Source organism: Diceros bicornis, chromosome 13 (assembly GCF_020826845.1).
Source record: "Diceros bicornis minor isolate mBicDic1 chromosome 13, mDicBic1.mat.cur, whole genome shotgun sequence".
NCBI lineage: Eukaryota > Metazoa > Chordata > Mammalia > Perissodactyla > Rhinocerotidae > Diceros > Diceros bicornis.
Window position 1 is genome coordinate 10,209,607 of NC_080752.1, and position 14,994 is coordinate 10,224,600.

The window sequence follows — 14,994 nt, forward strand, 5'->3', positions numbered from 1 at the left end:
CACCAAAAGAATATTAGAATTTATAAAGAAAAAATGAAGTAGGATGAAAACTGAATCAAAGAGACCTTACTTGGATACAGAAAGTGGCTGACTAAATTCTTCTTCCACTGCAATGTTGCTCTCTTCAAAACTGGGAATGTCAACTGCTTTCAGTGAGGACGCACTGCCTGGAGTACTTGTGACTTCATTGTTAATATCAACAGAAAAATTCATGTCCTCACTGGAAATCTTGGTATCATCTTGCCTCAGCTGAGATTCAGCCTCTTGATCATCACGTGCTGCATTCCAAAACAGACTGGCACCTGGAGGTTAAGTGATTTGATTTAACCGATACTGATGAAACAAATATTCAACTATAAAAATAATTCTGAGAAATTTTTGTTAAGTAAGATTAGCTATATTATTTTAACACAATTACCTAGAACTGTTTTCAGATTATATTTCCTCAGAAATGCCATGAAGAGGTAAGTGAAAGGTGATAAGATAGAAAACAGGTACAAAGGGAAAGGCAACAATGTGAATCTGCCCCTTAAGAGGTACAGCTTCTCAAATGAGGTGCTTTACATACTAAGGTTCTGAATACGATTTGGGGTGTGTGTTTGTATGTCAAAAACTGTTGTTCTGAAAAACAGGAGAAAATATATAAAACACAAATCACTAGGCTCTCTGATTTTGATCCTTAAATACAATATTTATGAGCTATATTATGGATATATCAGACATTTAAAGTCAGACATGTATTTAAAAATCAAATGTTTCCCAAACTTTATGGATCACTTGCACAATTATTTGCAGAACTATTTGCATGTATTATTATTTGCTTACTGTTTTTCTTTAAATCAACTCACTTTATTTTTACCTAGCTTCATTTCTATGAAATCATAGATTTGATGTGCTAATTATATTTTTTCCAATACTCACAAGAATAAATATATCTACAAAACATAAAATATTTATCTGTATAGCACTCCAAATCATCTTGTGAATCTGAGTGGTATGCATTCCACAATTTGAGAAATACTGCTATACATAATGATTTCAAGAAATAGTTAAAGCCAAAAAGTAAATCCAAGTCAAAATAGTTTCTATTTTGAGGTCAACTTGAGTTACTTTATGAAAATAAATCAATAAAAGCATGATTTAATTTTGTATTCACTAAACATTAAAAAAAATTTTTTTAAAGACAATTTTGAAAAAGTTACATAAGTGCTGCTACTCTTCCTGACTACATATTGATATGCATCTTTAGAGAATTAAGTATTATTGCAGAACATGCTTCTAAAAGCCACTTAGTTCAAATGGTTATTAATAATCCATTTTCCTGCACACAAGTAATAACTGAATATGAATCTATGAGGTTTCAAAATATTTGAATTCTATGTATCATGCTTAAAAACTTGTTTCAAATAATTTCAGAACATCACTTCAAACAGGTGAATGACTTCAATCAATTATCATTTATTCAGCACACTATGTTTTAGGCATCATGTTAGGTAACGAGATACTAATGAGTAAATAAGGCAGTGTTCCAGATCCCTAAAGCTTATAGTCTAGTGACAGATACAAATGATAAGCAAATGCAATACAATAAGCACAGAATTTTACCAGAGGACAGAGGAGGAAACTGCACTTTTTGGTGTGCTTATTTAGCTGACAGTACCCACAGCTCCTTTACCACCATCCCTCTACAACACACACACATACTTCCCTGGGAACTGTCACCTCTCCGATTAGCAAAGGTGGGACTCCAGCAGACACATTCCTATGTGCTTCTCAAACCCCTTACCACTGAACCAAGGTTTAAAACCTAACCCAAACTAGGCCAGTCAGGGTCTTTGCTATTTGAAACTGGGACTGAAGGATAGTAAACTGGTTTGTGTACATGGCTAAAACTTTATAACACACAAACTTGGAGCTCTAGGTGAGCTATATTTTAAAATGTAAAGTAGTGAATGAAGACTGCAGACAGAGTTGAGTAAAAAAGCCATGTAGAAAAACTGGATAGTCCTAATGGTATTCCAGGTTCTAGTTCTAGTTTTTTCTTCAAGTCCAGTCCCATTCTTGGCCTTGGTTTTCATGAACCATCCCCATATCCTTCCAGTAAATTCCTCTTCCTTGCTTAAATTAGTTCAAGGTGGTTTACGTTACTTGCAGCCAAAGAATCTTAACTGAGTAATACCTGAATTTGACTTATAAATTTAAATGAAATGAATTCTTGCTACCCTATACATGGATAGTATAATATATGAGTTCAGAAAAGACTATATGTAAAAATCTGTCTTCCTTCTTTATCCTTCCCCTTAAATTTTTATTCTCCTGGCTCAAATATTCATCTGTTACTTTCTCAAGTCTTATGTCATCAACCACCTCCACTCTTCTGACATTTGAATATTAGTATCTACATTTCCAAAAGTAGCTCAGTCTCAATAGATATGTAGACTGAACTCATCTTCTCTCCTCTGCTTCTCTAACTTGCCTTCCCTCTGTCATCCAGGTTTAAAATCCTGGAGAAACTTTCATTATCTTTAATAAATGTTTAACTTTGGAATAATACTACATTTACAGAGAAGACAGTACAGAGAGTTCCTGGATACTCCATACCCAGTTTCCCCTGATGTTAACATCTTACGTTACTATGGTACGTTTTTCAAAATCAAGAAACCAGTATCAGTACATTACTATTAACTACAACTCTAGACTTTATCTGGACTTCACCAGTTTTTTCACTAAGGTCCTTTTTCCGTTCCAGGATCCAATCCAGGACATCACATTGCATTTAGCTGGAGTAACTTTTGAACCTATCTCTTCCAACTGCCACATCCAATTAGTTACCAAATCTTATCAACATCCTACATCTCTTCATTCTTATCATCACCACCCTATGTACTAGACATCTTGTTAGATCCTGGGGACACAAAGACCTTCTTGAAGATTTCATGGTCTGGTGGCGAGTAAACATGTAAACAAATACATGTCATTTATATTATTAACTCATTTTTTAAAAAGGTCTTCAATGCTGCTTACCAAATGAAGTAGACATTCCTTTGTGAAAGATTTAATAAAGGCTCTCCATAACACAGTACTGTAGAGTACTAGACCACTCAGAGCCCTGTGTTTTCTCACCAAACTCATATTATTTTCTCTACCCAATCTGTTCTGCCATCTCTCAATTCCACGTACTAAAATCCTACACACCCTTCAAGACCCAGAATTAATAACACTGTAGAGATGAAACCTCCCCTGATCCCTCAAACCACAGATGACTTCTCTTATTAGAATTGGGTCCAGACCAGGAAAGTAGCAAAAACAAACAATGTATTATGTTATGTGGTTTCATATCTGTTTTCAGATATAGTTTTATTTCATAAAGAGTAAAATTACACAAAGACTTAAACAAGTTATACTCTCATCACCTTGGTTTTGGTTCTATTGGTACCATGCACCAATTTCAATGTAAAAATTTAAAAAGTAGATATGAAAAGCATTTTAAAAAAATTCCTTACAAATAAACAAATGAAATTACCTGTGCTCACAGCAATGCTAACACTTTTTCTCATGTGCAAATCAGGGGAAGACTGTGCTTCCATGGAAACCAACTCCATCTGGCTTGCAGCTTGCACCGTGTCTTCAACAGTGGCTGTCTTAGGGGAACACGGCTGCAGAGACTGTGCTTCCAATAAACGCTGAATCTGTATCAATTAAAAACATACTTGAACTGACAGTGAAGTAATCAACCAAACTGGCAGCAGAGTTTAAAAATGAATTACAGGGCCGGCCCTGTGGCTTAGGGGTTAAGTGCGTGCGCTCCGCTGCTGGCGGCCCGGGTTCGGATCCCGGGCGCACACCGACGCACCGCTTCTCCAGCCATGCTGAGGCCGCGTCCCACATGCAGCAACTAGAAGGATGTGCAACTATGACATACAACTATCTACTGGGGCTTTGGGGGAAAAATAGATAAATAAAATTATTTAAAAAAAAAATGAATTACAAAGTGTCCCAGTTATAAATAACTGACTTTTACCTATATTCTCTCACATTTCAACTAGATCATACCACAAAACTTATTCAATGTAGAAAATCACTATCATTCATTATTAAAAAGCACTTAAGTGGGTTAAGTGTAAATTTAAAAGTGAAAACACATAGGTGTTTAGATTAGCATTCATAAATTGACACTTGTGTAGAAAAGTCTCAGTGTTAACACTTCAAACCAACATTTTATTCCTATTTCACTTACAAATCAAAAGTAACATAGGAGGTATACTCTAATTTTATATACCAAACATCGAACATTTTTATGCAAGACTCTCCTTACAAAGGTTAATCAGAATTGCCCGTGTTTGGCGATGCTGCAAGTGGAAATATTAATAATAGCTAACACTTACTGAGCACTTCCTGTTTACAAGACACCATACTAAGACCTTTTACGTATGATTTTGACAACAACCCTGTGAAGAACGTACTACTATTAACCACACTTTACAAATAAGAAAAGTTGAGGCAAAAATAAAGTTACCTGCCCAGGTCACATAACTAACAAGTAGCAAAGCTGAGGTTCAAACACCAAAAGCTTCCTCTCCTTCTTTTTAAATTGAGATAGAAACCACATACCATAAAATTCATCCAGTTAAAGTATACAGTTCAGAGGTTTTTAGTATTCACGAAGTTTGCAACCATCACCACCATCTAATTCCAGAACATTTTCATCAACCCCCTCAAGAATTCTGTACCCATTGGCAGTTACTCTCCACTGCCTGTGTCCAAAGCCTCTGACAACCATTAATCTACTTTCTGTCTCCATAGATTTGCCTATTCTGGACATTTTATATAAATGGAACCATACAGTATGTGGCCTTGTATCTTGTTTCCTTCACTTAGCATAACGTTTTCAGAGTTCAATCGTGCTGTAGTATCTATCAATATTTTATTCCTTTTGATGGCTGAATAATATCCTATTGTATGAAATGTCACATTGTATTTATACATTCATCAGCTAACGGACACTGGACTGTTTTCATCTCTGGCTATTATAAATAATGTTGCTATGAACATCTGTGTATAAGTTTTTGTGTGAGCATATTTTTTCATTTCTCTTAGGCATATATGTAGGACTGGAAGAGCCTCCCTTTTTAAACACTGTGATTTTCTATTTCCCAACAAATTATACTATTGTGTTCAACTCATCTCATTAATTTTAGCAGATTAACTTTATTATATAGAAAAATAAGTATTATCAATAAATTATTAAGATCAGTAGAAGTATAACCTGCACTAACAATACAAAATACTGGGGCTGGCCCCATGGCATGGTGGTTAAGTTTGGCACGCTCTGCTTAGGCAGCCTGGGTTCACAAGTTCGGATCCCAGGCGCGGACCTACACCACTCATCAGCCATGATGTGGCAGTGACCTACATAAAAAATAGAGGAAGACTGGCACAGATGTTAGCTCAGGGCTAATCTTCCTCAAGCGAAAAAAAAAAAGAGGAGATCGGCAACAGATGTTAGCTCAGGGCTAATCTGTCTCAAGCAAAAAAAAATAATAATACAAAATAGTATATGTACTTATTATAGTGATTTGGAACATGGGCTTTGGTGTCATAAGGACATAAGTTTAAATTCTACTTTGCTACCTTTTGGAAAACCTATTTAACCATTATGAGCTTCAATATTACCTAAAACTAAGGTAGTTGTGAGGATTAAGAAATAAATAAAATAGTTGTAATTTGTTGAATGTTTACTATAGCCAAGTCTTACACTAAATACTTTATACATATATATACTAACTCATTTAACCTTTAAATCTACATATAATACCAATCATTGCTCCCAATTTAAAATGAGAAAAGTGAGGTTTAGAGAGATCACATAGGAAACACTCGCCAAAAGATATTACAAAGCTATAGTGATTAAATTGAATGGTACTGGTGCTGGAATAGACAGGCAGATCAATGGAGAATACAGTACAGAAACAGATGCAAACACATGATACTTTCATTATACAATAAAAAATGCATTTCCAAATCATTAACAAAAAGATATACTATTCAATAAATATATGGGGCCAGTCATCTGAGGATTAAAAAGAAAAAAATCTCATCTCATACATCAAAATAAAATAAAGCAACAAATATAATCCTGGAGGGGGAGGGAGAATGAAGAATAAATATTTTATAATCTTGAAGGGAAGAAAGCTTTTCTAAACACAATACAAAATCCAGAAAGAAAATGACTGATAAATCTAATTATATCTAAACTGGAATATTCTGTATAAAACAAATAGTTAAAACGCAAAACACTTAAGACAAACTGTAAGAAATACTTACCACACATATATGATAAAGAATCAATTTCCTTAATATACAACAAGCTCTTTTAAATTAATTAGAAAAAGACTTAATAGAAAAATGGGTAAACAGAGACTTTACAGAAAGAAAATACAAGTGGCCAATAAATAGTAAAATGATCAATCTTACTTATAATAATACAATGCAAATTTAAAGTTTTTATTTATAAGACTGATAATAATTTAAGAGTTTGGTATGACCAATATTGGAGATGTGGAAACAGTTTTGGAGAATTAAATTGGTGTAACCTTTCTGGTGGCCATTTTCAATCACTCAAGTTACAAAATATGTATTAAGCAACTGTTATAAGTGAAGTAGTATGCAAGGTGCTAAAGAACACAGTGATGAATCTTGTAAGCTCCCACCCTAGAGCTCCCTAGAGACAAAAACCAAAAGCATGTAATTAAGGCCTGATGAGAAGGAGCCAGCCATTAGAAAAATCAAGCAAGGGGGACATAAGGTAAGCTTTGTGGTAGATATGTGGAAGAAAGGTGTCAGTAAGGAAAGAAAAACAAGAGACAATTCTTAAAGACTAAAGTGGAAACATGCTCATGTTTTTGAAGAAGAAAAACCACACCACTACAGCTGAAGTGTAGTAAACATGGAAGTGGCAAGAGATGAACTAGGAGAGGAAGACAGAAGCTGAATTCAAAGGGTTTTGAGGGCAACGTAAGGATTTAGATTTTATTCTAATTGCAATGGAAAAACACTGAGAGTTTTAAGCAGGAGCCCTATGATCTGACTTGAGCTTTAAAAAGATGGCTGTGGTGCTTCCAACTGCAGGAAACATGAGGGGACAGTACCGGAAGCAGCATGTATGGATAAGAGAAGACAATGGTTTGAATTAGGGTGGTAGCAGGAAAGATGGTAAAGAATAGTTAAGTTCAAGATATATCTAGAAAGTAAAACCTGGGTTTTTGACACCTAGGATGTCGGCCTGAATGATGGGATAAGAAGTGATGTCATTAACTGAAATAATAATGATAATGAAAATAATAGTAATAGTTAACATTTACTGAGCACTAACTATATGCCAGGCACTATTCTAAGCCATTACCTAGTAACTCTTCAATCCTTAGAACTCGATAAACTTATACATATTCTTATTTTGCAGATGAGAAAACTAAAGTCAGAGAGGTAAAGTCACTTGCCCAAGATGGCGTAACTTATGTTATAGCAAAAGAACCCAAGGAGTCTGGTGACAGAGCCCACTCCCTTAACCACTACACTAAAATGAGACTTGGAATATTAGGAGAGGAACAAGTTTGGGTATCTTTGAATATTTAACATGTGTGTTCTTTGACTCCACAACTTAATTCTAGGGATCTATGCTACAGAGATACATGAACATATGCAGGGAGATAGAAGTTTAAGAATGTTCAATGCTGTACTGTTTGCCAAAGCAGAAACTTTAAACTGTTGAAATAATCAATAGGAGATGAAATAAAAAATTTGCTTTATATCATTATAATGGAATTCTATAGAGAATAAGATAGTTCCATATATACTTAAATAGAAACTGTTATGAAACTTTTCAAAAATTTTAACTAAGATGGTACCTAAAAAAAAGGAAAAAAATTCACATGAGCAAAATATTCTGTGTATTTATCACAGGAGCATTTTCTACATCATATTTTATATTCTCCAAGTATAATGACACAGATAATCTAGACTAAAGCCAACAGTCTATAATTTACATTTTAAATACATAAATCCCCAAGTAACTAAGATTTCTAAATAGCTTAAGAGATCTTTTCAGCCTTTATAAGTCTTTTTCTTCTTTTTTTTTGTGAGGAAGATTAGCCCTGAGCTAACATCCATCGCCAATCCTCCTCTTTTCGCTGAGGACGATTGGCCCTGGGCTAACATCCGTGCCCATCCTCCTCTACTCTATATGTGGGATGCCTGCCACAGTATGGCTTGACAAGTGGTGCGTAGGTCCACGCCCGGGATCCAAACCTGAGAACCCTGGAGCGGCTGAAGCAGAGCACAGGGACCCAACAGCTATGCCACTGGGCTGGCCCCAGTCTTTTTTTTCCAACAAGACAGGAGATAAATGAGAAAGATTTCTTTTCAAAGTGAAATATTTAGCTACATTAAAATTTTTGTCTAATGTTTATAATTTGTTAAAATTCAACTTATATTTTACAATTTCAAAGAATTAACCTTCTAAGTTTAAAAAACAGCAAGGCTAAATTTTTCTCAGGTGTCCTAAAGCATTTTTTAGCAGAATTTAAAAAATGTGATTTTATAAAACAAAGATTTAAAAAATTTTATAAAACAAAGATTTAAAAAAAAAAAAAATCACACGTATACATGCCCATTATACATATATTTGTGTAGTTAAAGGATCATGGAAAAAATATGAAAGAATGTATTTCAAGTTGTTTCCATTGGTACAGTGGAAAGGAAGGAGGGTGGGGATTTGTGGTAGAAATGTGGAAGAAGGGTGTAAGGAAAGAAAAAAGACAATTCTTAAAGACTAAACTGTGCAGATATAATTAAAAGACTAAGAACTTTGCCATAAAGGACTGAAGAACGGAAGCACTGCAGGATAGAATGAGTGAAACAAGTCTAGTATAGACACAGAGAAGAGGTTCTAAAACTATTATGTACACTAGCTAAAGATTAGTATACATACTATACAGTTAACAAACCAGAACTGTATCAGAATCCATTGTGCAGGCTTTATATTAAGTTGTATATAAAGGTTTAGTAAATTATATAGACTTTTCATTAGAGACAAAAAACAAAATAAAAGTACAATTGCCCTGTAGGTTAGGATATGCACAAGACAGAGAAGAGAAGGCTTGCTTTCTAGTCCTGGTTCTACTCCTAACTAGCAAGGTGTCATTGGGTAAATTATTTTCTCTCCCATCCTCATTTTACTTACTTGTAAAACAACAGGGACTAGAATTCAGTTTCCAAGATGCCTTTTAGTTCTGACATTCTACAATTCTACTCCATAAAACGTAATTACTGCAGAATTGCCAGTTATTTTTAAGAAACCAGATTAATACCAAGAATTTAAGAGAAGTAAGAAAGCTAGCAAACCTGTGCCTGAAGCAGTCTCAGCTGTCTGTCTTGTTCTGTAAGGAACCTATATGCATCCGGAGATAGTCCCATCATTCCATTATCCGACCCAGTCTTGGGTGTGTGCATGCATACTGCACAAGGCTGTGGGTTACACGAGTCCACATGTGAAGGCAGTCTTGCCACAGGCGATGGTTCTACATTGCTGTGGGGAGAACAACCACCCATGCTTCCCTGAGGTATCAAGGCTATAGGACTACTTGAAGAATAGAACGCATTATGGTACAGAGCTGGACGTCCACTTGGGTGAAATAACGAATGTTTTTGAAGGGCTTCAGACTGGAGGTCTTGTACAGATCCTACCGTAGTCACTCCTTGCCAAGAATTTATTGGACTACATTGAATATGATGCTGACAACAACTGCAAACTTCTCTGGAATAGTAAGACAGTGGTGGGGGAGTAGGTATCTGAAGTTCCATTGGTCTTCCTGAATTATGGAGTGGAAAAACAAAATTGTGTGGGTGGGTCTGAGAGGCAAGAGAAGACTGCCTGGAATTAAATGTGGAGGATCTTATAGGATACTCTTCTTTGTGTACATTTCCAGCAGAAACTGTTTGTAGCTTGTCAGATATATCAGGAGATGGCCCATTAAGAGAAAATGGTTTAACACTGTTCCTAATATAGGAGTTCTCTTTCTTACAGACAGATGGCTGTCTTACTTTGCAGTGTCTCAAAGGAGCAGTGCCCTGGTTTAAATGATTTGGCAGCCCTCCCAAGGAAGGCTCTCCAGCTTCAGTTTCTGGGCTGTGTTTCTCACCGTAAAGCTGGGGTTGCAATGACTCCAAGTGTTCAGAGTGGTTAACCAACAAAGGAGGACTTTCATTATTCACCATTTCCAATGGGTTAGGCAGAGGGTTTGATTCTATGAAATCACCATCCAACACAAGTGAAAGTTCAGGAACTGATGGTTGGATCTCAGAAACCTATAAACGGGAAATGTAAGAAGAAAAAGTATTTTTTAGGAGAAAGATATATGCTTCATTTTCCTTAGACTAGTATTTCCCAAATTATATCCAGTTACATATTAAAAAGTGTTTATTCTTTATTTAGACGGTTGACAAATATTTTCTGGGCATCTTCTATGTGCTAGGCACTAGGAATACAATTGTGAGCAAAATAAACAAGGTCCACGCCCTCACAAACTTACTTAACGATGGAACTCCTTTTATTGGGACACTGATTAATGTTGCTTAGATCACAGAATACAATATGGGAAACTTTTATAATAGACTTTTTTTTTCCGTCTCTCTGCAAAAAAATGATCTGAAAAAAAAACATCTGCAGGATGTTTCAACAGATCTAGTAGCAAATAATGTTTCTGCATCTTAAAAAAGGCTCTTCCCATAAATATTTCAGAATACTTTTCTACTAAGTAAAATTATTCACTGTTATTCTTTTTACTGAAATCAACTAAAAGAGTTAGAAGAGAGCAGAAGAGTAAACAAAATACTCACTGTAGTGCATTTGGTTAGAATTTGATATTAATTTAAAAAATTTTTTCTCATTCCTTTTTTTCCTAATAAGTAATTAGTCCACTTAAGGCACAACAATTCTAAGATAACCTACTGGTTGGCCGCAATCAAAAAATTATGAATTATGACAGGGGTTATTAGCAATCTCCAAAAGCAAGTAGAATGTGTTCTCAGAATATGGTAACAAGAACCAAAGTCAAGCTCTGGTGATAGTATAGAATGTTGAGTCTACAGGGGTTAAAAGCACTAGATTCTGAAATCAAACCTCCTGAATTACTAGCTTTATTGAATTCCAAGCCTCCGGAATTCCAGCTTTACTACTTACTAGTTGCGTAATCCTGGGCAGGTAACTTAACCAATCTGTGCCTCAGTTTTCTCTGGGAATAATAATTATATGTATTTATTACAATATGTGTATATATGCACATATATTATTACATATAATAATTAGATGTACCTGTGATGAATATATATAGATAAAGCCATATAGATATATAGGTAACTAGATATATCTTAGAATGAAACAAATAAGTTTTAGGTAGTATTATTGACTGCTTTAACATGAAGACTTTTAGGTTTCTAACCACAAAGGTGAGTTCTTTATAAGATCGGTGATACCTTTTGATTCACTGGATGAGGACTAGGAATTGGTCTTGGAGAAAAGTCTTCATCTTCAACACCAGAGTCATGATCATTTGTTGGCATGTTCCCTGGAGATGACTTTCGAGACGACCTAAAGAGTAGAGGGGAGACAAGAAAAGTCTTCAGTAATTTAGTGTTCATTTGTTTTTTCTTTTTGAAAATGAATAAAGTCCTTTAATATGCCACGGTAGTAGCTGGATCATTTAACTTAGTGTCTAACAACCACAAATTATTTTCTTCTCCAGGCCAATGTTAGTTGCCCAGGAAAGCTGGCCCAGTCAGACTCATGCATAATAAACTACCTCCTTTGCCTGATCACGGCAAGTTTAACCCAATTACTCTCAATGTCATAACAAATCAACAGTTACTGAGCATCTTCTGTTGAACCACTTTGAGGAATGTAGAAATAAATAAGACATAGCACTTGCCATCACAAAATTTATAATCTGGTGACAGAGATGTACACTCACTGTATTAAACACACAGCATTAAACACTCACTGTGTTAAAAAGGAAAATTGAGTAAGGAATTACATTTTCCTATGTACTTTTATCTGTGATGAGAAAATACTTTGAGAGATTAATTGATGTACCCCCTCCCATTTAGTCAGTTGTAGTCATTGTGTCACATGTAGCATGCCCCAAGGAAACACAGAACAATTTTGAGTGGTGGTACTGAAGTTTCAAAAGCTGAAATTAGAGTTTAAGACTAAAATTTAGAAGACTATATGCATCAGGTTTTTTTACATCATAAACTAGATACAGTCTCAATAGGTTAGGGAAGAAGAAAGAAAAGCCAGAAGAAAGCTAAGCAAGCTTAGACATTAATGGAATCCCTAAGAAAGGGTCCTGCATCCTGTCTCCCTGGCAGGGAGAACAACAGAAACCCCGAGGTAGATTTGGAAGATCTGACAGCAGAAGAAACCTTTGCCCCAAACCCTGGTAGTCTAGAGAGGCAAACACTCCCAGAGTTCTTTCTGTGCCAAGGTGCTGCAATGAAACAAGAAGAATGTCTGCATGGTTTGCACCAGTCCCACAAAGCTCTCCCCCACACCCAGAAATGACACGGAGAATACAGAATGATATCATGAGAGTAGTATGAACATGACACAGAGCACCAGCGACCTGAACAGGGTAAGGAGGTCACAGCAGGAACCTGCACAAACCTACTGTCAAAGACCAGAGGCAAATGAAAACTTCTCAGCAGATGGCAGCATGGATGGATGATAATCATGTCACCCCACATCACCAGTACTGGCACAGCATTAGTCCCTCTAAATTACATATAACCTCAGAGGAAAGAGGATAAACAGACCTTGAATTGACTGAAATTTAGTTTCTATAACCCAGTATAATGAATAGGGGCTCAAAATAGAAATTAAGTTCAATTACTTTTAAAAAGAAAAAAAGTTACATTTTTTTGTACACTTGAGTTTGTGGCAAGGAATTAATATTTGCTATATACTTATGATAAACACACACATAAAATTTCTGACATTGAGCAATAAAATCCATTTCTGAGCTTTTTTAGCACCCAAGGCAAAAACAAAAAACTTTATGTTGTATAATTATAATACCAGTTCTTTAGGCAGGACAAACACTTTACTAAAATCTTAAAATGACTAATCCTTCTTAAAGCTTTGGTCCGAGTTGAAAATAGACAAGGTTTCCAACAATAATGTTAAAAAAATTGCCAGTGTCTCAATTTGGCTTTTTCTTCCATAAATATTCAATAAAATCTTGAATAAAGCCTTAAAACTTAAGACAGTGAAGGTGTCCCTGCAAAGCTATAAGAATTTAGTTTTCTGATGACCTAACCTGTTTCAAGGATAATTTTAAATGCTCAAAGATGGAGAGGGTATACCTCAGACATCTTCCTAATCCTCAGAATCTGTGAATATGTTACCATGCATGGTAAGAGCGAGTTTGCAGATGTGTTTAGGTTAAAGATCTTGAGATGTGGCGATTATCCTAGGCTCAACGTAATCACAAGGATCCTTATACAATGCAGGCAAGAGGGTCAGAGTCAGAGAAGATGTGAAGATAGAAGCAGAGGTCAGAGAAAGAGATTTGAAGATGCTATGCTGTTAGCTCTGAAGATGAAGTAAGGGGCCACCAGACAAGAAATGTAGGATGTTGGGGAATAAACTGCTGGAAAAGGGAATAAAATAGATTCTCCACTAAAGCTTCCAGAAGGAATGTAGCCCTACCATCACTTTGATTTTAGCCCCAAAGATCCATTTTGGACTTCTGATCTCCAGAACTGGAAGATAATAAATTTGTATTATTTTAAGTCACCAAGTTTGTGGTAATTAGTTAGAGCAGCAACAGGAAACCAATACAGATACAGTCATAATTCCCATTTTACAGATGGGATACTGATGTTTAGAACCAGAACTTGAATACAGATATGTCTGATTCCATAATCTGAACTCACAACTACTAACGTTATACAGCCTCTATAAATAGTTGGCATAGTTGGCATCTATTTTAAACTTGTATCCCAGTTAATTTCCACCTATAGAATCAAGTGTTAACAACAGATGAATGAATGCTATAAAAAAAGGTCAAACCATTTTCTCAATAATTGCCATAATCTATAATGAATCTTATACCTGCTGTTTCTCATGCAAGACACTATACAGATAGTATTAAAGAGGTCCAAAGACAGGTTAAAGTTATAGTCAAAAAGTTGAGAAAAGGACAAATCTTGCTGGGCAAGTTAAAAATAACAATAGTTTCTGAACTACAGAGTCAAAGAATAAACCAGCATTCCAAAGTAACTTTTAAATGAGGTTATTAAATATTTGGCAAATATTAACTTAAATTTATGGACCTCTCAAATAATATGGAGAACATTCAACACTCCATCACTGGACTATAAATTCCATGAAGAAAGAGATTATGTCCCCATCTGTTTTTAACATCGCCATATTCCCAGCCCTTAGCACATTATCTGGTACATAGTAGAATAAATGAGAAAGCTGGAATAGGGATATGAAGGGTTAATTTTATGTCAACTTGGTTAGGCCACGTACTCAGATATTTGGTCAAACATCATTCCAGATGTTTCTGTGAAGGTATTTTTTAGATGAGATTAACACTTAAATCAGCAGACTCTGAGTAAAGCAGATTATCCTCCATAATATGGGTGGCCCTCATCCAATCAGCTGCAGGCCTTAACAGGAGAAAGACTGACTCCCCAAGAAGAGAGAACTCTGCAGTTAGAACCTTTGGACTCTAACTGCAACTCTTCTCAGCCTGCTGGTAGATTTTGGACTTGCCAAGCCTTCACAGTTGCATGAGCCAATTCCTTAAAACAAATCTCTATGTATATACATCCTATCAGTTCTGTTTCTCTGGAGAACCCTAATACAGAGAATATCTTCTTTAGCACAAAAGGTATATAGTGACCTAAAAAGTCACAAGCCATTATTTAATT

General features: G+C 35.5%; 1 protein-coding gene across 6 annotated transcripts in view; it reads right to left on the minus strand.

Moving 5' to 3' along the window:
- STIL (STIL centriolar assembly protein) overlaps window positions 1-14,994 on the minus strand; it is a 60,472-nt gene that overhangs the window by 18,001 nt on the left and 27,477 nt on the right. For all 6 annotated transcript variants that reach the window (XM_058552347.1, XM_058552345.1, XM_058552346.1 and 3 more), the window contains 4 exons: window positions 11,530-11,644; window positions 9,400-10,362; window positions 3,524-3,689; window positions 71-302 (listed from right to left, as the gene is read on the minus strand). In XM_058552347.1, coding sequence (XP_058408330.1) covers window positions 71-302; window positions 3,524-3,689; window positions 9,400-10,362; window positions 11,530-11,644 — 1,476 coding nt within the window. The remainder of the gene's footprint in view (window positions 1-70; window positions 303-3,523; window positions 3,690-9,399; window positions 10,363-11,529; window positions 11,645-14,994) is intronic.